Raw genomic sequence first — 24787 nt, 5'->3', positions numbered from 1 at the left:
GAAAACTAAACCTTCCCAGCATACATTTGATTTTCGTCAACAATAACAAAAGCTTCAGAGGGAGGAGGTTGGGTGGTGTCAGCAGAGTATTTCAGGGAAGTGTGAGTTTATATTCATACAGGTTGAACACCTAATGAATATGATATATATGGATGTAACAATTTTGCTGAAAGACAGGTTGCTGATTATTGGGCCATGTTTCACGGTGAAACATGAATGAAGCAGCTGATGCCCATCAGTCAGAAAATGCAGGTACGACTATCCACCATATAATGTGTCAGGCAAATATCCTGTGTACTTAAATGTACTTATGATCACTGTTCCTCTTGCTGTTTAGCCATGCTAGTGGCATAGCTCTATAATGTAATGTCAGTCTGTCTGTCCACCACTTTGGTCCAGACTTAAATATCTAAACAACTATTGGATAGATTGCCATGACATTTGGTACAGATATTCCTGGTGCCCAATGCGTAAACCCTAATGACTTTTCCTGTGGCAGCACCATCAGGTCAAAGTTTTCACTCATCCAGTGGAGAATCTCAAAATCCGGATGGATTGTTACAAAATCTGATACAGACATTCGTGGTCCCCAGATATTGTTTCCTAACACCTTGGTGATCCTCTGACCTTTCCTGTAGTGCCGCCAGGAGGTTGACATTTATGATTTTGAGTAAAATGTCTAGACAACCTTTGGATGGATTTCCATGAAATTTTGTACAGATATCCATGTCTTCAGGATGAACTGTACTAAAGTGTAGTGATCCTGTAACCTTTCTTCTAGTAGCATCAAAATTTTGATTTGTCCAATACCTTGGTTTCTGACCAAATACTCACAAAACTAATGACATTCCCATCTGCCTCAGCTTTAGTTTGTGATTACTGCTAACACACCAAACTAATATACTGCATGTTTGCATTTAGCTCAAAGCACCCCTGTGCTTCAGTGCAACTTCAAGGAGTCACCAGCATGGTTTAGACTCTTCTTGTTGACATTATGTTGTCATGATTTTTGAGGTTCCCTCTTGCCCCATTGCATAACTTTGCAGTGTCTTCACTTTTCATGTGGAAAGGCAGCAACACAAATGAGTCATGTTAAGTTGAATACCAATTAGTGGTATGTGTCAGCTTTAATAACAGTCTGACAGTCACCGTTTCAAAGTTTTGAACTCAACCTTTGAATAAGTAAAGAGGCCATAGAGATGTTGCCTGAGGAAAGGAAATTTATGTAATGAGGTGTTGGGTGAAGTCTACAATTGTGACATGTCATTGAATTTTTTACAGCAATATAAAGTCACTGCAGTGCTATGCAACATTTTTGCAAGCCTTTTGTTGGCACGTACGCACTGGCTTTCTATCACTGATAAGTGGTTTTGTCCTTGGGGGAATGATGCACCTTACAGCTGGCCCAAGCAAGGTCAAACCTCTCACTGCGCCCGTCCTTTACTCCCAAAAGTGCTGCTGCAGTAGTTGTGGCATTTAGAGGGCAAGGTAAGCAAAATATAATTAGCCTACTGCACCTACAGTATTTAACTGCGAAATAAATACAATATGACAGACACTGATGCAGAAATAAAATGTGCAAAATGATGAAATGAAATGCAACTGTCAGGTTCACAGGCGATGCGCGCGTGTTGATGTTGGGGGTGGGGTAAGTGGGACTAGAGGGAGTACTGCTGTGTCTCTTGATGCGCCAATCACAGCTTAAATATGCAAATATATTCAGCTCCTGACTGACAGCTCGTCGTGTCATACGCTGTGAGACCTTCCACCAAACATGTTTCTCTGTCTGTCTCTTTCCCTGTTTTTTCTGTCTCTCTGTCTCCCAAATCCTATCTCTAACTCTTCCTGGGGAGCAAAGCAGCATGTGTTGGCCAAGTACTGGGAATGAAAATAGAAGCAATCATTTATTCATCGATTGAAACATCAGAGGACTAAGAGGCAGTGAGTGAGTAGGAGCAACAAAGAGCGGGAAAGATAGACTGGCTGAAGGATGAGGGATAAAAAGAAGGGTGGGGGCTAAGTGAAATTGAGTGGAGATCAAAGAAGGAGAGAGGAACGTTGAGTGAACAAAAAGTGGACCATTTTGTGGTGATAACAAGTCATCAGAACATACAAATAAGAGACATGACAAGTGATGGAAAAGAAACACAAATAGGGATTATTCCAGGTGGTAACACTGTTAGATTGTGACAAACAAAATCCTTGAAAAATAAAACTAATAAAACTTTGTGATCATGTTGAAAATGTTGCCTCAAGGTGAAACTGAAAATTGTATATCCTATATCTGTACAAGATCAGACATTTTATCTGTTTTTAAAACCTTAAAGCGAGCATATGTCACATACACTGAACAGCAGACACTGCGGCACAAGTGGAAACCTAGCTAAGGATGCTAACATTAGCCACCAGCTACTGGTCGCACTACACCAAGTAAGGCTGTAGCAGCACAACCCCTGAGTGAACTGAATTGAAGAAGGAGGTGATGTAAAAGTGATCTCCATATGATCAGCCATACACTAAATGTGCTGTCACATGGCAGCTTGTAGCTTTTTACAAGGCAACAACCCGAGCGTCAGATTTCTCTGTTTTATTGACACGAATCATTAACTATCTCATCTCAGATACAACACATGTCCAGCAAAGCGCAAAAAGAGTGAAAAGCTTTTGTCCTCTGCAAGGGTATACATTTAAACAGCATTATCCTTCACTAACAGTGGGGGGATACATGACATGAGACGGGATTATCCTCTAAAAAAAAAAAAAAAAAACCTCTCCCAACTACAGGCGAATAATGTGAATTGAAGATAGGAGGACCCGATTCCCAGGATACAATACTTGATACATTCTGTTTTTTGTTTTTTCTTCAGAGATGTGATCTAGATAGATTCCTCCCACGCAGTCCAAATAAACAAATACAGAGAGGCAAAACCGGTGCCAACATTACAGTGATACAAGAACATTTGAAAAATAAAATGATCGCAAAGAAATAGAAATAAACAAAACAAGAACTAAATAGAAAGAAGCAGGAAAAAAAAGTAAATATTTTGCAAATCCTCAAATCCCAAAGTTATTCTGTGTTGTCCCCCCCTCCCATCTATCATCCCTACCTCCTTTTTTTTTATAGTATCATACAGCAAAAGACATTCAGAAGAGCAGACCAGAGTGATAGAAAACACTCATGCAAAGAAAGCCTTTTTCACATATAGTCACTAACACAGGAAAATCATCTCAAACAACAGTGCTGTCAACAGTCAGTGCCTTCAGGTCTTTTAGTGGATGTTATTGTTGTTGCTGTTCTCTACAGACTTTTGATTTGCTACTGTACTTGATAAAAACGATATGACAGACTGCACCCATTAGGCTATCAAGTCTTCTGACTAGACTGACCTCCCACTTTTCTGTCTGTCCATGGGACCTGGGGATCCAACAGTTTATTACCCAACAGTCTTCGCTTCAGGACCCCCATTGACCAAAAGAAAAGTTCAGCTGGGAGGGTTTCTGCAGAAGAACCGGAGCCTCAGGAATGAGCTTAGGATGGTACTCCATTATATAAAAAAAAGGCGTGATGTTTTTCTTTTTTTGGCATCTGTTCTTATTCTTTTAAATCTGATATATAGTCTACTTTTACAATCATTTTCTATGCGGCAAACAATTAAAGAGTTTCATTCCAAACTCAAATACCTTTAACAAAATGATGGCAGCTATTAAAATAAAGTCTACTATGGGTAACTATTAAAGTTAGAAGTCATGTTCAGACCTTTATTTACAAAAACAGTTCATTTTTTCTAACAGTATCTGTGATTTTGTGATATTAACTGATAAAACTTCTTTTTGTTATATAACAAATATATCACATTTTGGAATGAAACCCTTCAATTTTTTATTTTTTTTTTCAGTGTCATGTATATGCACATTCAATCCACTTTGCATTCACTGTTGATGCAGTCTCTCAGTAAAAGTTATTTGATATTATAAATAAAATGGTCTTGCCATAGAGTCTTTTTCTTTCACAGATATATTTTTGTATATAGGGAGATCTCTACACAGACAATATGTATTTACGTATGTAATCCATTTTCCGTGGTTACAGTTCTTCTGAACGGATCACATGGAACAGCGTGACATTGTAGAGGACCTGGTGGCCATTATTCCAGGCATAGAGGGCACGGTCACGCGGGTTGTAGTCCAGCATGGAGATATGCGAGTACTTATTCTGGAAGGCAATGTCGATGTACTCGTACGTAGAGGAGTTGGTGGAGTAGGCGTAGTAGACCTTGGTGCCTCCTGAATATCCGTTGGTGACATAGAGCGTGCCGCAGATCATAAAAGACTCGCCGGCACTCCTTTTGGGGTGGTTGGTGGTCCAGCTCTTGATGATCTGCAGTGTGTTGGGGTTCAGCTTGCTGATGACAATATTGCCTGCATTCTGGTTGGTGGCGTAGACAGCCCACAGGCCTCCTTCGTCCACCATCAGGTCAATGTCGGAATGGCCGCCCCAGGCGTAGTGATACGCGTTATTGAAGCCGGCATAGTCGAGCTGCCGGGACTTGCTAATGGAGGAGGTACGGAAGTCGAACTTGATGATGACGTGGCTCTGGAATTTGTTGAAGTAGATGGAGCCGTTGTAGACCACCTGACCTGTCCCTGACCATGGATGGGGCAGCCGGTGGGACGTAAAGTTGTCTGACGTCATGAAGTCCTGCATCGACTTGTACTCCCTCACGAAGCGGTTGTTGTGGTAACCATCCATGTACCAGACCTAAACATCATGACAGGAGGGAGAAAGAAGAATTGGGATCAAACGCGGTGATACTTCAGAGATAAAAACCCCTACCGTCACCATTCATCAGCGTGCCTTTGTGAATATCTGAATCTTGTAGGCAGATCACACACAGAATAAATCAAATCACACCGTCAAAAAGGATCCCAATTAAGTTAGCACTGAGACTTCCTCAAGGAGCAGACGAAGCTTAGATACGGCAGCTTCTGAATACAAACAGTCAGGATGACAGCCGCGGGGTGGCATGAGCCGGGCCCCGCAGGGATAATGCCCATCATTCCAGATAAAAGGCTTGTCTCAGCTGCTTCGACCCAGCTTCCTGCAGGCCCCTGCAGTGGTGGGCAGAGAGCTCTCATGCCGGAGCCGCTAGAGGCTCAAACACTTCCACAGTCTCAGTGGGACTGAGACACCTGAAGCCCTTCCCCTATCTGCTTCCATGTGCTGCTGTGATTGACTTAAAAAATGATTCACATCAAGGAAGCGGGTCTCCACGGGCACGGCAAAAAACCAAGGTAAGGAAACCAAGACATAAAAAAGAACAGAAGCAGGCCTGTCTGCTCCCATCAATTACTCTCATTCTTCCTCTTTCTGCCCTTTGATAACACAGCACATCTTTCATTTTTCCTGTTCAAAGTGTATTAGTTTCTAAAAAAAGTTGCCTTTACAGTATGCTAAATATAATCTTAGTCAGCAGTAAGACTTTTTTAATATACATATTATGCAGCCTGTGTTGTCACAACAAATTACACAGCTACTGTACTGTCTGCTCTTTATCCTTTTCCCTCCTTTGTGACATTGAGAGCTCTGTCTTTTATTAACGTGTCCCATAAAGTGTGTGCACGAAGAGCTAGCTCATGTTTAGCAGCCAAATAAACTTTCTTTATTTCCAGCGCCCACCCTTCCTTGTCTGCTAGGCTGCCTCCCGTTAAAAACCATATAGATTTATCCCCCGCATTTTCATTTTAATGTGTTTTAGTAATGAAAGCAGAACCATTTACTGAGCCAACAGAAGCCCTGCTCCACAAAGCGAAATCAGATGCAATCAGCTGATAAGAGGAACCGTGACAAATGAACACAGACTGTTATTAAATTTCACAGCGAGAGTTGACCTTCATCTACAATCAAGGTCAACTCTAAAAAAAAGAGAGGAAAAAAGGTAAGGGGTGTATCAGCACTGGTTTACAGCAGAGTGGTTGTATCATTTTCAGAAGTTAAGTAACTAAGTATTTATAATTTACACAAAAAAATGCTATACATAGTCAAATTATTATATAAGTATCATTGTGATTTAACACCTTAAAACAATAGTTGGAAATTTTGGGAAATATTCCATTTTTTGCCATGAGTTAGATACAGAGATTTATTCCACATCTGTCCATTAAATATGAAGCTGTAGCCAGTTAGCTTGGCTTAGCATAAAGACTAGCAAGGGGGAAACAACTAGCTTGGATCTCTCCAAAAGTTACAAACCTGCCTACCAGCACTTCCGACAGATATTGTTATCTTCAAACAGAGCCAGGCTATCTGTTTCCCCCTGCTAGTCTTTATGCTAAGCCAAGCTAACCGTCTACTGGGTATAGCTTCATTCAGCATGCAATCATGAGTGGTATCGATCTTGTCATCTAACTCTCAGCAAGAAAGTGAATAAGCACATTTCCCAAGTTGTCAAACTCCTGTTTTAACTTTCCAAAAATAGTGCTGATACAATGCCTGACCTTTGGTGCTTTGAGAAAATGAGCATATTTCTCTGCAAAACCCCTTTTTTTCCATGGCTAAAGAAGCCAAATCTGAAATGTTAAATGTTTAAACACAAGCAGCCACACAACAGCTTTGCCTCAATTAAGTAAAAGACTAACATTTGCAAAATTAGGATTAATTAAATCAAAGAAAGAACAAGAAGAGTAGGGAAATTAATACAATTTCATATCTGGGAGAGATGATTCACCTCTGTGTTGTGTGACCATGTGCAGCGGTACATACCCGTGTATCTCCTTCAGGTGCCAGAGGGTCAGTCATCCAGGAGCCAAACCTGGATCCGGATGTCTTGATGGTGATGGGATCACTGATGCCCGTCAGTTTGCCGCATGCTGCAAGGAAAGAAGTGAGATGGGAACATCTAGAGCAAAGCCCATTTTGGTATTTAGACTAATTCAAAATTTATTACAAGGGATTCATTTTCATTTACTTTAAATCCAAATTAGCTTGCCTGGAGGATGAGGGAGTTGACGTCCAGCTTGTTGCTATGTCTTTAATGCCTTTCTCTTTGCATGATGTAATGTACAAAGACGCTTATTATTCCATTCACACCTGCTAATGCCTGTTTTACTCCCCCTGTGTGGATGTGTGAGAAAGTGAGAGGGAATAGGAAAGAGAGAGCCTCTGTGTATTCTGCTCCTGTGTATTCTGCTTGTAAGCTGCTGTAGTGTTAATTAGTGCTGATTGAGGTGTTAATGTGAATTTGACAACACAAACACTGGGCTCTGTGTCCCTTTGTGACTGAGAGATGGTCAGACTAATGTGCCCAAATAACAATACTTCTCACCTCCGCTGCAGTATATCCATTCGTTCAGACGCTTACCGTTTTTCAGGGGGTATTTCAGGAAGACAAAGGTTAATTAGATGGTTTTGATGAGTTATTTTTACCCCCTGAATATAATGAGTCGTTCTGATATGCTAATTTAACGAGTGGGACTGTGACAATGGCTCATTTTTGGTTTTCATTAGCATCTTTCTCTGTGAAGTGTTACATCCATTAACCCCTTATTATAACACTCTTCTTCCCTCTGTCTTTATAACCCCTATAATCTCTCCTGCCATTAAGTGTTGTGAAATGAGATTTTACCTTGTAGGCATGACATCCAGATTTCATTTTTGTTTCCTCTGCTTATCAGTCTCACTCCATCTTCTCATCTTGCCAGATTTCCTTCACTTACATAATGAAACTTGTGGGTTTGCATATGTGTTTGTGTGTCTCTTTGTGCAACATATGTTGGATATGTGTGGGCATCACACCTCAGCGGCTGCTGAGAGACAAACACATGGTCACATGAGCAGCATCTACTATGCCTAGCCGGGGTTGAGTCCCTTACATAACCCTCAGTGGGATTAAGAGACTGCAGTAATACACTGTCCATTGATTTATTTATTTCTTTTCTCTAATCATGGCTCTATCTTTAGATGACAACTACTGTTGCAGGCTGCTGGGGAGCCAGCTGATGGATCTGAATTCTGGAGACAACCACAGGGTCTAATCCCCTTTTGGCCTGAATTTTCTGGCGACGGAGCAGAGGGCAGAGCAAATAAAAAAACCTAATGGGAACTGGCGCTGGTATAACAAAAACAATATAAACTTTTACCCTGGATTCAGATATAGGCTACTGTTGAATAAACACTCAGTTCCTAGGAAAGAGAAATATTGATAATTTTGTTTATTTTAACATGGGTCTTATTTTTGTAGTTTTGACCATCAATTCTATCCGTAATGATGATGTTATACAAACCAAAGTAATCGCTGAGACCTGGAAACACCACCAGTGCTTAAACAATCAGACAGCTTGTAAACATGATTATCTAATCCACCTTAATTGGAAGTAACCAGCTTCTTACTATGAGTGATGGGGTCCAACATGAACACATTATTTTCTGCTAAAATTAGATCTGTTTTGGTTGTTTCTGTTTTCTTTTCACAGGTTTGAAGGGGGCTTGGCTCAATTGGAAAAAATTGGATGTCACATATTTCTTTGCACCAATGAGGAGGTCATTAGTGGGTTGTTTGGTCACTGTTGCCAACTGACTTCTTGTTAGCAATGTCTTCCCAGATCTCAGCAGTTAATCAACAGGAACGATACCCAAAAATAACATCCAACTTGTAATAAACCAAATTATTCTGCAACAGAGACAATAGAGAGGCAAAATTAACCTGCTGTTTATATATTCTGACCCTTCACTGTATCTCCTCATAGATAAGTCTTTATACTAAACTTCTGATCACAAATCTATTTTTCATTCATAAACACTTTATCAGTCATTAAGAAATGGGTGATTAATCCTTAATGACGCTTTCAGAGAGAAGGGAGAGAGTATTCTTTAAGTTTTACACTATTTGTTTACGGAGAAAAAGCATTCACAATCATACTATATTATGACCCAATGTTACATAAAACAGGAAAACATAACAGCCATCATGATTTCAATGATTGTTGTTGAATGTGAAGAATGCAACAAATTTTTTCAACGGTGATTTTGGCATTTTTGAATAAATACGGGTCAAATTTAATCCGAAACACTCTTTATGTATCGGCTGCACAATAATCAAAAGAAATATTTCATTTTTGTATATTGTGGATCACTTTAGGACTTAAGAGTTTTAATATTTCAGGCTAAAAGAACGATGTTTAGGGTGTTGTTACTGCTCTCAAATGTAAACATTTGTCAAATTTGACCTGAAGAATGTGTAAGGGTTAAGACCAAGAGAGAGAGTGAGGTTGTTTAGAAAAAAGAGAAAGACTGATTCACTGACATGTGAACCTCACTATACAGTAATATTATGTAATTTTATTCTCTGCAGAGGAAGGGGATAACGATGGTAGCAGAGCAGAGTATCAGGGCGATGTGTGCTGGTATGACCTTCCTGCTCCATTCATCAGTATTTCGGTGTGAAGGCTCTGGGTTTGCCTGAAGCTCTCTGTGCCTCCACATTGCTGGGACACAGCACAGGGTGATTTATTTATTTGATTATTGCCCAGCAAGCTGGCATGTCCCCTTGATCGATGGCCATTGTGTCCCAGCAGCCGCTGGGCTGTTAGTCTCTCCAACACAAAACAGCTTGAAGGACAGCTCTGCAGGGACCCTAGTTACTCTCTTTCACTTTTTCTGCTCTCCCTCACTCTATCACCCTCTCTCTTATTTCCCTCACCACCTTCTATCAATTTCTCCTGTTGCTCTATCTATTATTCAGCACTCAAATTTCTCCTGCCCTCTCTATATTTCCTTTTTTTTCCACCCTGTTGTTTGCTGCTGATGCAAATTTGACTAGTGACCTTCCCAAGTTTAAGCTTAATAACAGGAGTGTGCTGGAGTGTGTTTGTGTGCACTATGCATGAGTGCCCCTGCAATCGTGTGAAGATGAAAGGAATAGCTACCCTCTGTTCTGTCTGAGCCAGTCCCTTGCTGGGTGACCTCGCCTTTATCTGGTCTGATCTCGTACACATACACACACAAACACACACACACACACTGGAGTAACTCCCCGCAGTTCCCTGCTCTCCTATCTTTGGCAGTCTGACCACCAGATGTGAGGAGCAGCTTGTGCACTGAACTGAGAGTGAAAACATGGATAAGGCTCCTGCTCCAGTCAGGTAGGTAGTGAGAGCAGAGGTGGCCAGTTAAAAAAAAAAAAAAAAAAAGAACTGTGTGTGCATGGATAAAGAGAAAGAATGACAGTAGAAGCCACTGGGGAGCTGAGATTAGGTGTGTGCTTTGCGTATTCTATATATATTCAATTTAAATACAATCAGTGTCTCCGCTAGCATTCAAAAAAAAAGAACAGTCGGCATTGTAACCGAAAGCTTTTCCTAATTTCCCTCAGTCGTCTTGCACAGTGAATAATTTGAAATAGGGACACAATATACCCGTGATGTGCAACATGTAAGTGTCTTTGCGCTTGCATTATATCTGAGTCACTATAGTGTGGGTATGCATCTATTAGCACTGTGGGCTGTGACAGAGGTGTGAAGAGACTGAGACAGGGGCTAAAAGCTAAGATAAGACTATGATGGGAGCTTGTAAGCTGAAGGATGCAATAGCTCTCTTGCTCCGTTTGCTCACCACATTGTGTGTGTGTGTGTGTGCGTGTGTAACCATCTAAAACACCTCATGTGTTATTTAAATATCCCATTTATTCTGTGACAGCAAGTCAGTTCTGTGAGAAGATATCATTGACTCATTTTACCATTACCATGGAATTTTAATGGAATTTGTCTCAGTGTCAAAACACATAAAGCTTAAACTTAAAAGTTAAAGGTTGTGCCTTCTGGGGCTCCGACTAATGCTTATTTTCATTACAGACTATTCTTTTGATTAACGATGTAGTTTGTAAAATGTGAAAGTGAAAAAAACCTGTCACAATTTTCCAAAGCTCAAGGTGGCATCTCCTAATTGTTTGTTTTACCCAGTACCCAAAAATATTTAGTTTACACTCATATAAAACAGAGAAAAGCAGAAAATCCTCAAATTTGAGGATCTGGAACCCACAAAATATTTTTTATCGATTAAAAAAAATGGTGTTGATTGATTTTCTGCCAATGGACTAATGGTTTCAGCACTAGTGCCTTGTTTCTCTCTCTCAGGGAGAATTTACAGAAGATATGGATGTTACCTGAATGTAACTATAGTTCTACCTGCACAGCCCTCTAACAGACTTCATTATTTGTTAATCCTAACAAGGTAAGGGTAAACAAACGGTCCATTAGAGGGTTAGCATGTACAACATAGAATCAAGTATAAATGGCAAGTGTGTTATAAGACTGTGTTTTTTGTGTGGTTGAGCATCGCAGCCACACAGAATGTTCCTGTGATGTTCTGTATCATGTGAATATGCCTGAGAATCTCTTTCTGGCCAGTCACAAAACAAAACTGTATGTCAGTGGGAGTGTTTGTGCATGCACATGTTTGAAACATGGTGTGTGCCAACAACTTTCTGTGCCTACCTAATTTTTGCATGCATGCTCGGAGTCTCTCCTCAAGATTTGACACTCTGTTGTGGAGCTCCTCGTAGTCATAGGCCCCCATCTCCTCCTGAAGTTCGCTTAGAACTGACGTCAGATTCTGGACCTCCTCCTTAAACTGCAATACCAATTTGGCATCGGCTTTGTACTCCTCCAACACTGGTATCAACGGTCTAAGCTCCTCCATTTTCGCTTTTATGGCCTGAAAGGATTAGAATAAGCTCGGTTGAGTGTCATGCGCGAGAAAAGGAAGACCCGCTGTCCATAAAAGAAAAGAAAAGAAGAAAAAAAAAAAAAAACATCTGTCTGAACCTGGCTACTCTAACTCTATCCTGCCTCTTTACTGACAAGTGTGTCCATGTTTCAGTGTGTGTTTGTGTGTGAACACAGCTGTGTTTGGTCTGTGCATGTGTGTGTGTCTGAGCAAACAAACCCGGAAAATATTCTCCGCCCGCTGGACGAGCAGAGCAGGTGGCTCCGTCCTGGCAGTGACCAGCCGTTAAAAAGCAAGCCCTCGGTACACCGACAACAATTGGGAAAGCTCTTTATTGGTCATCATCGTTTAAAATGCAACATCGTATTAAGGGTTACATGCTTTTACATGTCACACACAACAAAGTGTCTCGAATTTTACGTCTATAGTTTTACGTATAGATTTGTTGAGTAACCAAATATGCATAGACAAAAGCCAAAGGAAAATAAAATGAATAACAGCAATTAATAATAATAATAGTAATAATAATAATGATAATAATAATAAATGTATTTACGTTTGAAAAAAGCTTTTAGATGGAAAACTTTGACAGCAGTAACATGCAGGAAGAGATCAGTGGTGGGTTGGTTTGGGAGAAGGGTGGGGTTTCTTAGTCTTAATGGTGCTAAAGGTAAATTAACTGTTTGACGCCCAAATGCTCTCAGTACTGTGGCCCAGTTCAGGGGAATCTGGAATTGACCTGCCTCTTCTTCCCTGTGGCTCTCTTTACATGTCTTAAAGTTAGCCCTGCAAGCAAGAAAATGACAAACTGTTGACAGGGGCTGGAGCTTGCTAACCTCTCTAACAGACACACAAACAAACAAACAAACGCACACACACTTAGTATACGCACTTAAAGACACGTTACAGAAAATAGCACGCATGCACTGAATGTGGCGTTTGGTTAGCGTGAGGTTTTTGGAGCATGCAGGTGACAGGATCACACAGATGTATCAGTGCAGGTAAGATGATGCGAACACTGAAGCTGCTTTTGAATCAAAGTGCCGCTATTAGATCTCAGTGTCTACGCAAAGATAAAGGTAATCTACGCTGAAATGATGCGTTTAGAGCTGCAATGATTAATCAACTGAATATTCGATCAAGCAACTTTTTTACGCAAAAATGCCAAACATTAGTTGGTTTCAGCTTCTCAGAGTGTTGGCCAAATAAAACAAGACATATAAGGATGTCATCTTGGACTTTTTCACTGTTTTCTGACATTTTTAAGATAAAATGACTAATCGATTAGTTGAGAAAATAATCACCAGATTAATCTTAATCCTATCGACTGGGGTACCTGTAGACCCCAGAGATATACTTCATGTCATATCTCACAGGTGCTTTATTCTATCATTCAAATTTTTCATGACTTTGTCAATCAATTTGTTCCTAATGACTTCATGTCATTGTTTTCTGTCTTAATTAGTGCTTTTTTAAAAATACTCATGTATTGGTGTCCTGGGGGACCCTAATCAAAAGCACCCAATTCCATCTCTGCAGTTTTAATAGATAGAACAATTTAATGAGTTTATGTTTGTCATGGGTCCTGATTTAAAGTATCACATCCTATCACACTGTCACTTTGAAGGCTTGAGTAAAATCGATATTTTTAGGTTTTGGATCGTTCATGTGATAGTGCATGTTTTACACTATTCCCTGACATTTTACAGGCCAATTAATCAATTGAGATAATATAATTAAAATGATTGTTATTGTCCTTGTTAAATGAAGAAACCAAAGTATTATCTGAACCTAAATAGAGACATTATATCAGCAATATTTTAAAAAATGATACCCTGCCCTATATGCAAAAGATTTATTCAAAATAACTTTATTTTAATTTAACAGTAAACCCTCTAAGAAAAACTCACAGATGATTTAGTGCCCACTAGATACTGGAAGTGCAGAAATATTTGTATTCACTCTTCAAGCTAACACTCTGAGTGTGTACAACATTTCACAATTACATAGTCATTATGATAAACACGAGATGTCTTATTTAATCTCCTTATTTCCATGTTGATGTATGATGCCATCACACGGCTTTATAACGTAAGTTTGTAACTGGTGAGAAATAAGGATATGAATTACCACAGCTGAGTCAAAGCATCCAATTATGTAACCTCTTTGATTATGCATGCATCATGAATTTATTGGTATGTGTGGTGGTTCAGGCAGTTCTGAACCATCATCACAGTGGGAACACACAAACAAAAAAATGGGTAAGCTAGTGTGTGATGGGCTGCAGAACAGCGATGACAGAATGGCGGTTGAGTTGATGGCATGACGACTGGCTCTTAGATCAGGGGCTCCGTACCTTGTATTGCTTGGCGATGTTCTGCTTGTGGTTCTCCTCCACCTGCCTGAACTTGGACTCCAGACCGCGGAGCTGGACCTCCATCTTCTCCACGTACTGCAGGTCCCTCTGGGTCCGCTGGTCCAGCACCTGGATGGACTGGGTCATGTTCTGGACCTGAGGTGCCATATGAACACATTGGCTTGAGTAATGAAACAAATCTCTTATCTCTCGTGGTGTAATTACAGCAATGAGATGTAGAGAAAGCGCAACAGACTTTCAATATGTTGTTTTGGCTCGGCTTTCTTCTTGCAATGATTCACAAACTCTGACATCGGGCCAACTAGTCAGGGGCCTCACACACACGGTGCAAGTGTAGAATGCATACTGTTAAGACATTTGTTTTTTTCCCAAAACTGTTTTGGTCCAGAAACTCCGAAGACTTGGCACATTTTCTATTTATTCAGTAGAGATCTGTTGATGCCTGTATTTTTTGGCATCTTATGTGAATCAGCTGGCTATTCTACATTTAGGATTATCTCCATCCTTGGATAAAGGGTATTTTTCCATAAATTTGCTTAAATGTTCCTTTTGTGTAAATGAGGTACTCTTAGCTTCTAGTCTATGGGTATTGAGCTCTGTTGCATCATTAGATGTGTTGCGTTGGATGTGTGCAGTACAAGAGAAACTCGCACAGAGTAAATGTACTGCTGCCTCCCATGATGCCTGTTGGGTTTCCAGGGAGCTCATTAGAGTATGATTCCTACTCTTGTCCCACAGGCAGAGAGGTGATTGGGAAACCACAAACCTGGGTAATCCTGTGCGTGTGCCTGACATCTATGATATATATAAGATATCATGATATCTTTGTGTGTGAAGTAGGTAGAGAGGGAGTAAAGGTGGTTGCTCTTGCAAATGTATGACTTTGATTGCTAGGGGCCACGTGTTGCACAGGAGTTAAGTGGTAATTACCTTCTCTAACAGCTGCCTCAGTTGTTTGGTGCGGGCATCCCTTGAGCACATGGACTGCTGGGGTGCCACCACGGTGCAGACACACCTTCCCTCACTATCCTGGGCTGAACTGTACACCTGCCACGCATCGTCTGGGTTTGCCGGCAACACCTGAGGACAAAGATAAAGATAAATAGAGAGGAAAAAGGGCAGTTGAAAAGTGATTCTGGAGGAGAGAGGAGCAAAGCATGAGAGGAGGAGAAGAAAAACAGCTCAGAGAAAAACAGAAAAAGACAGAAGACTGACACTTTAGCATAAAAATACATCACTGTAGGTGGTCGGGTCAATAAGAGCAAAGAGGATGCTTTGCAGCTATTTGCACTTTTGGTGTACTGTGCCCATATGATGCTAAATCTGTGTTGCATTTGCATCACCATCTGGACACCATCAACCACCAGGCTCCACCCCTTTTGCACCATCATACTGTATAATTTTAAAGCCACACAGAGGGAAGATGTAGCCAATCGAGTCAGCTGAAGCAACTTCTATTACTCAGTGGGTTGGGTGTGTGGAAGTTCTAAGTGTTAAGTGTGACGTGTCAGGAAGATTTTTCTTTTTTTTTTTTTTAGAGAGGGAGAGAGAAAGAGAACTCCAGTTTCTAACCTGCTGATCAGATAAGACTGACACTTTGAAACAGATAAGTCATCACTGCATCAGCGATAAAAATCACTGCACAGACCTGCTGATGGATTCAATTATAGTGTGAAGGAGTGAGTTTACAAAATCCAAAAGGAGCATGCAGACTGTCAGTCAGCTGCACAGTTTTCTACCAAAGGACGTGCTGACAAGACAAAGAACAATGGTGTAACTTCATCACTCAGCTACTCAGCCAGACACGGACAACCGCATGCCAAAAACCACTGTCACTGCACCTGTCTTGATATCTCAGAGATATCTCAGGTCCTACTGATGTAAAACTACCTAACTGACAAAAAAGAAGAAATAAACCTAGAACATTCAGGATAGCTGGGTAAATATCAGCTCACTGAATCTACTGATTTCACCATTTATTTTTAATCCAACTGCCTAAAAATCCACTTGACAGAGCGCTCACAGTGTATCTTTGCTGACACAGAGACGGTTATGACAGCAGCCCTGAATCTGCCAGGAGCATGAAACAAAGAAACGCTTCATCCTGACTCTGTAACAGCACCTTGGCTTTGTGCGCCTCTCTCATTTACGCACACCCTCCCGCTGTTTCTGGCGGTAAAAAAAAAGACTGCCTTCAAATTTGTCGTGTCAATCTCCCAATTTTTCCACCTTATTTATATCGGTGCCAGCGAAGAGAACCAGCTGATAACTTTCCACTTAGTGCAGGCTACTCATGTCGACCGAGACAGCAGCTCAGTGGCAGCTGGAGCAACATCAAACCCAGGAGGAAGATATATGATGCCTCTCCAGGACTTTTTTACTTTTGCGCCTTTACGCGCAACACTCGTTGAAAGAAATTCTCCTCATAATTAAGAAGCAAAAACTCAAAAGAGCGCATATGTTGCGCAGCTTAACTCTGAATTGTAATTTAATTGCAACAGTCGTCATTCATTCAGAAAAAAAAATACAACCAGCCTCAGGAAATATGCGAAACTTGCGCACTTACTCCTGTGCTCCGATCTGGGTACCCTCCCTGTGCCGCCGTGAGCTTGGTGGTATTGAGCCCCACCAGAGAGGGGAGGGTCTGCGACATCCAGTTGGTAATCATCGCCATGGTGCTGAGCACGACGCCGATCTTCAGCAAAGGCACCGACATCTTTGCGCGCTGCTTGGACTTTATTCAAGCCGTCTTCATTCTACAGACTCCGGGGAGAAACAAGGAAGGCGAGTCATGTTGCCCAGAGTAGCTTGTTGTTTCACCCGGGACTCCGGCTCGGCTGGTCTTTTTTTGGACATCTCCAACGAAGCACTGGCTGCGAACGAGTCGGACTCGATAGTGTCGACCGAAACGGGAATTTCGGGATAGAACTGCAACACTTGATCCAGTGGAAGATGGAAAAAGGGAAGGGAGATAAACCCGAGAGTTGGAAGCGTCCTCTGGATAGCTCCTCTGTCTGCGTTGTCCCGCACGCTGGTGCCTCTCCGGTGCCCCGTTACTATTTCGTTCACGCCCGACGGTCCGCCTCCTGCCTTGGTGAGCTCTGTGATTAAGTGCAACTGACTACACACACAGGCTGCTCCAAATGGATGAGAGGAGGAAGGAGGAGGTACTACGGATCTATCTATATCGCCAGACGCAATGATGTCAGCCAGGTTGAGGTTCGTTCATGGTAATATCTGGGATTGCGCCTGATTCGCCCAAAAGCTGCCCGACACTGACTGTCCCCAGAGGGAATGACATGAGCAGTGCGGCTGAGGTCGGTCGACACTGATGCTGAAGGATTATTTATAGCGGACAGTGACATTTCTTTCTCCACTGCTCCAAAAGGAGAGGTGGGCTCGCTGACATAGAAGCGAACCTCCTCGGATCTCTCATGGTAAATCAGGCTTTCATAGGCTATAAATTAAGACAACCTTTGAAAGTGATCTGCACAGCACATGTGTCTAATTAAACCTGCGCAAAATGTCGCATTTCAATGACAGTGCGCTGATAGGGTTCAGAATATGTGTAATTGATGGGTTATTGGATGCCTTCAGCTCAGAGCGCGAGCGTTTAATCCGCGTGACTCTGGCGCCATCGTGTAGCTGATTTTGGCGTTGCTGGAATAAAAATGTAAGGGCTATTAAAATGCAAGGGAGAGCACATAATATTATAAAAAATATATATATTTACAAAATAGTTTTTTAAAAAAGCTCACCATTAAAAAGAATTACTTCACATTATACACATGAAATGTTATTGCACTAAATCAGGACTTAAAAATTGTGGGTGCATTAGCAAGTGCAGTTTTTGGTGCATGTTTTTGTTAAGAATAGCACGTTATAAAATAGGATTTCTTTTTAAATGTTCCCGAAATGACAAATTATTCATCTGTCTGTCCACATCAACAGGCCTACAGGCAAAACTGCAGTACTGCATGATACATGAGGTCCCCAGAATAGCAAGAGTGCCACGGTGTCCACAGCTATTTCTGTCAGCACCATAATGCATTTTTCTGGTAAACTGAAAAATGGAAGGAAGAAGTTTGCGCTCACTGCTCCTTCACATTTCGCTCTCCCCCCCTCTCTCTCTCTCTCTGTCTCTCTCTCTGTCTCTCTTATCTCTCCAAATTCTTTCTGACCTTTGAGGTGAGGGCTCACAGTAGTGATGGCTCCACAGATTACTGTGAAGTATCAGCAGGGGTCACCTCTGTCCGGTCCAGTCTAGTGTTCTGTAATAGTGTGAAGTTCAGTGCAGCACAGCGGTCTCTGATGACACAGCTTTCGAATGGATACGATGAGTTTTCTAAGCGATCCCAATCGGTTTCAATATAGGTGACACAAGTAATCAAAAGTTTAGGTCCCAACTCTAATATAAAGTGCTCAGTATATAACAGAGTGATATAAGGAACACAGGTGCACTGACAATCAACAAGTCAGTTACCAGCCAGTCAATCAGAGTTAAAACCACAATCTTTCATTGGAAATGCACTTCAGTACTTATACTGTGGAAGGCTCAAAGGAGTGAGGCTTTATAATTGTCTACATGATCTCAAATGTTTTTTTATAAAGAGTGTATGCATAATGAAAGCAGCACTTGCACACTTATCAGTTATGCAGTCTAATATAATAGCCCTGCTCCCTGCATGAATAAAACTGTGTCAGAGAGGTGTTAATCAAATTGAGAATGTGGCTTGTGGTGTTGTGCTCTACCTGCTGTTTACTTTTCATTTTACAATATAAGACGCAAATGTAGATGTAATTTGTAGATGTACCTGGATGGATGAACAAGCAGGCACTTAAGAATGTAAGACAAGCATCTTACAATCTAATAAAAAGAATCTCAACAAACTGCAGTGTCGGAAATGATGATTAACTGAGGATTAAAGATTCATAAAAAGCAATATTTTTAGCTGTGCTATTGGACTGTATTGCATTATAGTGAACAGGTGGTTAGATTGTATGTATACAGTAGGATAACAACACTGACACGCTCAGTACACAAAGTAGAAAGTGTTCATAAAGTGGAAAAAAAAAAAATCACATTTCCAGCCCGCAAGTGCACTACAAAATGCACCATATCTCCACCTACTCCTCTTCTGCTCGCTTTCTCTCTCCACCCCCCCTTTGCCTCGTCGCTCAACCAACCATACTGAATAATAAATAGCTTCAACCCCAGCTGCCAATCACACCACACATATTGCAATTCAGCTCAACTCCGTCTCAGCTTCTCCCGTAAAACCAAATTGATTTTTTTGGTTTCATGCATTAAAACCTTTAAATGTTTCAAAATGTTCCCATGTTGGATCCTTATTTTAAACTTGAGCAGCGTAGAAGCGGACAGTCCTTCAAATTCAGTTGTTTCATGTCAATTAGAAGCTATTTTTTTAAACTGTGAGAATCCACACATCGATTTAAAACATACATTATTAATTGTGTGTGCATACGTGTGTGTGTGTGTGTGTGTGCTGGTGCTTAACAGTAATTCTTTGTATTGATGGCTGTTTGTAGCATTAGTTATGGTATGTAGGTTGCATGGTGTCAAAGGGGCTGCTATAGCAGTGCCATCTGTTTTGTCAGGTGTCAGTGAGATGCTGTAGGATGTGGGCCTGCAGCCATGGGGGAGCCACTAGGTGAGGAACAGATGCCGCTCTGGCTGCTTACTATTCTTCTCTGTGTGAACACCAGACAGTAGCCAAATCCTTCAGCGGAGGATAAAGGTGAAGGAATGCAGGCAGAATTACAGAGGAGAGTGTGCTACTAATCAGGCGTCTCCCCACTCTTTTGGCCAGATGTTAGGAAAAGAGCCGCGGCCCCCACACTGTCTGAAACCGTGTAAGACTTTTGCAGCAAGGTGGTTAATCTGGTCATTAAAAAGGGCATCATTGTTCGACATCAAAGGTCGAAGCTGGCTGCCTGGATGGCTTTTTCTCTTTATGAGTGATCTGGTAATAAAAGGCTTTATATCTTCATATCTCTGGATACACCTCTCACTTTTTGTCTTCAAACAGAGATGAGATGTGAAGAGTCCTGGCCTTCCTACGTTGAAATATAGTGTAGGTTTCTATAGCAGAGGGTTGTATTAATAGAGCCTGTCAGTGTATCTTGTGTTTCTGTTCTCCTGGAAGTAAGCGGACAGGCAGGCTGAGGACTAATATCGACTTACCTTCAAGCAGAGGACACACACTCTCTCAGGCCATCAGAGACAGAGACTCTGCCACTGTAACGTGGGCCCTGACCTGCACCGAGCAGGACCAGAACCGACTGTCACGAAACCCGAAGTGAAACACGCTACTCTCTCTTCCTCTGCTCCCCCCCTCACCCCCCCTTCTGACTGATGGCTTCCATCAATCAGTGCAAATAGCCCCATTGTTCGATTGTGTCAGCGTTTTTGTGCACTCTGCCGCTCTACTGTATGCCCATTTCACATTTAGAACTTGCTGCATCAATGTAGAGAGATGAAGTCGTTGCCAGTGATAGCTGTGTTGTAAGGTTACAGCATTGATCGAATTACAAATCACATTTCACATGAATGTCAAAAAGCAAGCTGTTGCTCCGTGAATATTAAAAAAAAAAAAAAAAAAATGCTCCACTCACAGCACACTGACATTTCTCATAAATTTGCAGAAATCAATTGGCTGACATATATCTGTCAAGGCGATATTACATCAATATTGTTCTAACATGTCAGTTATCAGGGCCAACTGGATTTGTAGCAACCTACTTCCAGCACATTTTATTAAGTTTGTCACTTGGACTAGAGTATATCATGGACACACTGGGACCACAGATTAATTTATTGATAGTACCTCGGTGGCACATTTTCTTTTCTTTTTTTTTTTTTTTTGTCTCCAATTACCAACCACAATTGGATTCACACAACAGTGAAGCTCATGAAATATGACTCTCTTCAAGCAAGGGCAATTAAATCATCAAATTCTTCCAACCAGTGGTGGCAGGGCCTGGCAATAAATAAGTACACTCACTCTTTCTCTCTCCGCTTGTGAGAATTTATAAAGGCAACAGTTTAATGCAACAGTAACTATTATGTGTTTTGCTGCAAATGGCCTTTTTAGATAGCAGGAAGTAATTACTAATCCCAATAAAGAATCACAGAGATGCATTTTATTGACCAGTAATTTTGTCCTACTACTAAACTGGGTGGCTTTATATTACTGGACTAAATGTTCTCTTCCCCTCACAACAGTAAGTCACATTGTGGTCATTGAGCATGCTCAAAACAGCTTCTAAGAGAGACTGCATTTGATTGTGGAGCTCTGATTTTAAAACACCAAAGAGCAGCAGCAGCAGCCCATAATTGAACAATGGACCTTTTTTTTTTAGAGGAAGCTAGCACATTTTATCCAAAATATCCCTGAACTTGTTAATCAGACCATTTGCTGACGAGGAAATTGACAAATCATGCAAATATTCTCCCTATATCTGGCTCGTTTGTCAGCCCCGGAGGTAAAGATACTGAATAGAGCTCTGCTGGATCTATCCGCGCCCGTCAAGCACAATGTATTCACATCATGTAATCCCACCCGTTAATCTGTTTAAGCGGGGTAGAGGGCTAATTCACCGGGGCTCTTTATATGAGGTAACCGAGTAATCTCACGGTGGATCTGGAGCCAATTAACCGCGGGTTCTAGCTTTTAATACAATAGGTGGAAAATGGCGTTTAAAAAAAAAAAAAAAAAAAAAACCTACTTGGGTGAGTTCTGTGCCCATGAAGATGAGGAGAATCAGAGTCAGGAGCTTGTTCGCAGGCTGCATCTCTTGCCTCCGGTGTGTGTGGACCAGCGGTCTCACATGCAGATCGAGTCCCTTTGCGTCCCCCCGCACAGCAGTCCTTTCCTCCCGGGTCTCTGTTTTTTTTTTTTTTTTTGCGCTGCAAGTCGCTCGATTCTTTATGTTTTGTTTTGTTGTGTTTTAAAAAAAAATCCCTCAGCAACCCAGTAGCAGAAAGCGACCGATCTGTTTCACGGAATCGTCTCTGTGCATATTCATTTCATATCGGGGAGCCTATCTCCAGAGCCTCTCCCTTCGGTCTTCCGTGCCCGTACTTATTTATCGCTGCGACGGACTGTGGTGAACATTGGGCTCAAGACGCGCAAACCCTGTCTTATAGCTACACGGCTATAAACCTTCACTCTGATATTGCCAAAAGTTTACCTCCCCGCCTCAAGCTGCCGTATAAGCTCCCGATGAAAAAATGAGAGTGACGGCGCTGTTCATGGTGCTGAAAACGGAAGTTGCATCGCAGAGAGAGGGAGATTTAAATTGGCAAGAATACAGAGAAGGAAATGCTTCTCCAAAATGATACGCTGTCAGTTCAGGTCATCGTAGAGAAAAAAATCTATATAGGTTTGGATTTGTTTTTCATGTACAGCAATTTAAGTCCACTATTGATTCGATTACATTATTTCATGATGGAAAAAATAGTATTTTACAGTCTTTGCTGGATGAAATTACAGGATAAATCAGTAATATATAGGCCGATTCTAAATCTATTTAAGTCCATAATGGCTCATGCATTACTGTAAGTGGAAAAATGTTGCCATATAGTATTATCTACTTTCTTTTCACTTTAGTTTGTCAAATTATTCTACTGTACATGTTCTACATTAGTTGCCTATAAAGGCTTAAATTTTAGGGACAATTAATAACCACTGACCTCCCAAAAGGAGATAATATTTAAAAAAATAAATAAATAAATAAATAATAAAAAACCCAGCATATAGACCCTTTTCACGGGATTTTGACTTGTTAAAGCAGGAAAATCACAGGTTAAATTAATAACATTAATCATTCTGTAAAAAGGGACTAATAGGGTTAAAGGCCCTGCTCAGCTAAACCCACACAGTGAGGTCATTTTATTAATTTTGCCTGATTAGACCTGTGATGTCTACAGACTGCGCTTGATTGATGTTTCTCTGACTCTCCTCTTAACTTGGTTGCAGGACAAATTGCATCTTTATCAATGGGCTTTGCTCCATTTGCCGATGCAGGTGTGCCACTTGTTACACAGCAGCAGGGAGGTGGAAACTGCTGCAGGCAGGTCATTAGGCGACTGGTATGAGCTAATCAAACAGCAGCAGGTAGTGGTGCTTTTTAAGTGTTGGCCGTGCAGTGCTTTCTCTATTTTTGAATCAGCCTCTACAAGCCATATAAGTGTTTATCAGCGTGTATTGTTTACTATGCTGTTGCTATACGTGGTGGCCCTGTTGTGCCCATGCACCCTCAGAAAATGGAGTCCGGTGACCTCATGTAATTCCCATCAAAGCTCCAACAACCTTCTGATCTCATCAGCTAGAATAATTGAAGACACCTGTGGAGGTTAGCAGGGCCTTTAAGTTTTGGTTTTGGGGTTAAACGGTACCTTTTTGGTCCTCTAAAAGATAGAGCTACCGTTGGGTGTGTGTGAACCAGGTATTATCCATGTTGTGGGACATAAATCTGTTTACACAGTCACATTGTTGGGCCTGCCTCCCTTTTGGGTACAAAAAGCATGTTGCCATACCGTAAATCATTAATTTCACGGTGTCTCCAGGAAATGAATGTAAGTCAATGTGTCAGGTTAGCAGTATCCTTTGCCAGCCTAGAGCTATGTAGAATACTGCTTTGATACTTAGTAAGCACTCTGTTTCTGTGTGGGCAGTACAGTACTTATTCCATTGTGAATGTCAACAATAGGCTCCTAATTGGATGGCCATGTGGTTCTGAAACTGAGCCACACTATACACTAATAGCTCAGTGGCCTGTAGATAGACTCTCAGCTGAAATGAATTCTGTTCTGGTGGCAGTAGGATGCATAAATCACCTTGGTAATGGCATCGGGACAAGTTCATATCTGTATTCTCTAATGTGCGCTCCCATTTGTCTGTTTTCGACCGGTCTTTGCACCTGAAAGAAGTAACAGAAGGTCAGCCTGAGAAAAGGTTTAAGTCAGAAGCCAGATCAGATTCACATTGTAACAGCAGGATAATGTAAGGTAATGAGTTAAAGTGCACAACACTTGCCTCTTGTGCCTCTGATTGCATTTGTGAGTCTCCATGATGCTTTCAATTAGTTTTCTAAAGTTGAGTGTGCGCGGGCACGTGCGTGCAGGCATGAATGCATGTCTTTTTATGTGCTGCTAGCAGTACCAGTAACTGAGTTTCGGCTCACTCAATGAGGATTTGATTACGGGGCAGGGGAATGAGATCTGTGACTAATGAAAGTGGAATGCTCCAGACATAAAGAGGAACATTTGTTTGTCGGCAGGAGCCCTTCCCTGCGCGGTGGTACACAGCCCACACACTGGACAGCAGGAGAGACATCTCAGTGGCACTTAGACCAATATTAAACTTTGTCTTGAAAGTATGAAGACACAGTGGATGCCACTAAGCACAGAAGTCCCTTTAATCATATCTGATGAAATGTTCTGTTATTAAGAAGCACAGTTTCAAAGGGGAACAGGAGACACACTGTGCATGTGTGTTTGTTTGTCTTTGGATGTTTAGGGCTTGTGTATGAGAGAAGACACGCAGCTCCAATTAGTTTAATTAACACACAGCAGTTCCTGACATATTTTTACCTTGCAGTTTTTACAGCAATAAGAATCAAATTACGGTGACGGGTTTGATAATTCCGTGCACACCAGGTGTGAA

General features: G+C 41.4%; 1 protein-coding gene and 1 long non-coding RNA gene across 3 annotated transcripts in view; one reads left to right on the top strand and one right to left on the bottom strand.

The window, feature by feature from the left end:
* Nucleotides 1-2572: 2572 nt before the first annotated feature.
* On the bottom strand, nt 2573-22406 carry olfm1b (olfactomedin 1b). 2 transcript variants are annotated; one of them, XM_044334382.1, is made up of 6 exons: nt 21846-22406; nt 15027-15176; nt 14076-14231; nt 11488-11707; nt 6761-6867; nt 2573-4759 (listed from the first exon to the last, which is right to left on the bottom strand). In XM_044334382.1, exons 1-6 carry the CDS (start codon nt 21909-21911, stop codon nt 4085-4087), a joined length of 1374 nt encoding a protein of 457 aa, XP_044190317.1. In that variant the 5' UTR covers nt 21912-22406; the 3' UTR covers nt 2573-4084. The 2 variants fall into 2 exon arrangements, with proteins under 2 accessions (XP_044190317.1, XP_044190316.1); XM_044334381.1 differs by lacking the exon at nt 21846-22406 and adding an exon at nt 16663-17818.
* The window catches only part of LOC122968873, a 26031-nt gene continuing 12549 nt past the window's right edge, over nt 11306-24787 (top strand). Inside the window, exons 1-2 of the long non-coding RNA XR_006398905.1 lie at nt 11306-11317; nt 23541-23552. This is a non-coding gene — a long non-coding RNA (uncharacterized LOC122968873). The remainder of the gene's footprint in view (nt 11318-23540; nt 23553-24787) is intronic.

The sequence above is a fragment of the Thunnus albacares genome, chromosome 18 (assembly GCF_914725855.1).
Source record: "Thunnus albacares chromosome 18, fThuAlb1.1, whole genome shotgun sequence".
Taxonomy (NCBI): Eukaryota; Metazoa; Chordata; class Actinopteri; order Scombriformes; family Scombridae; genus Thunnus; species Thunnus albacares.
Note: the sequence above shows the minus strand (reverse complement) of the source record. Positions and strands in the feature narration are given on the sequence as shown.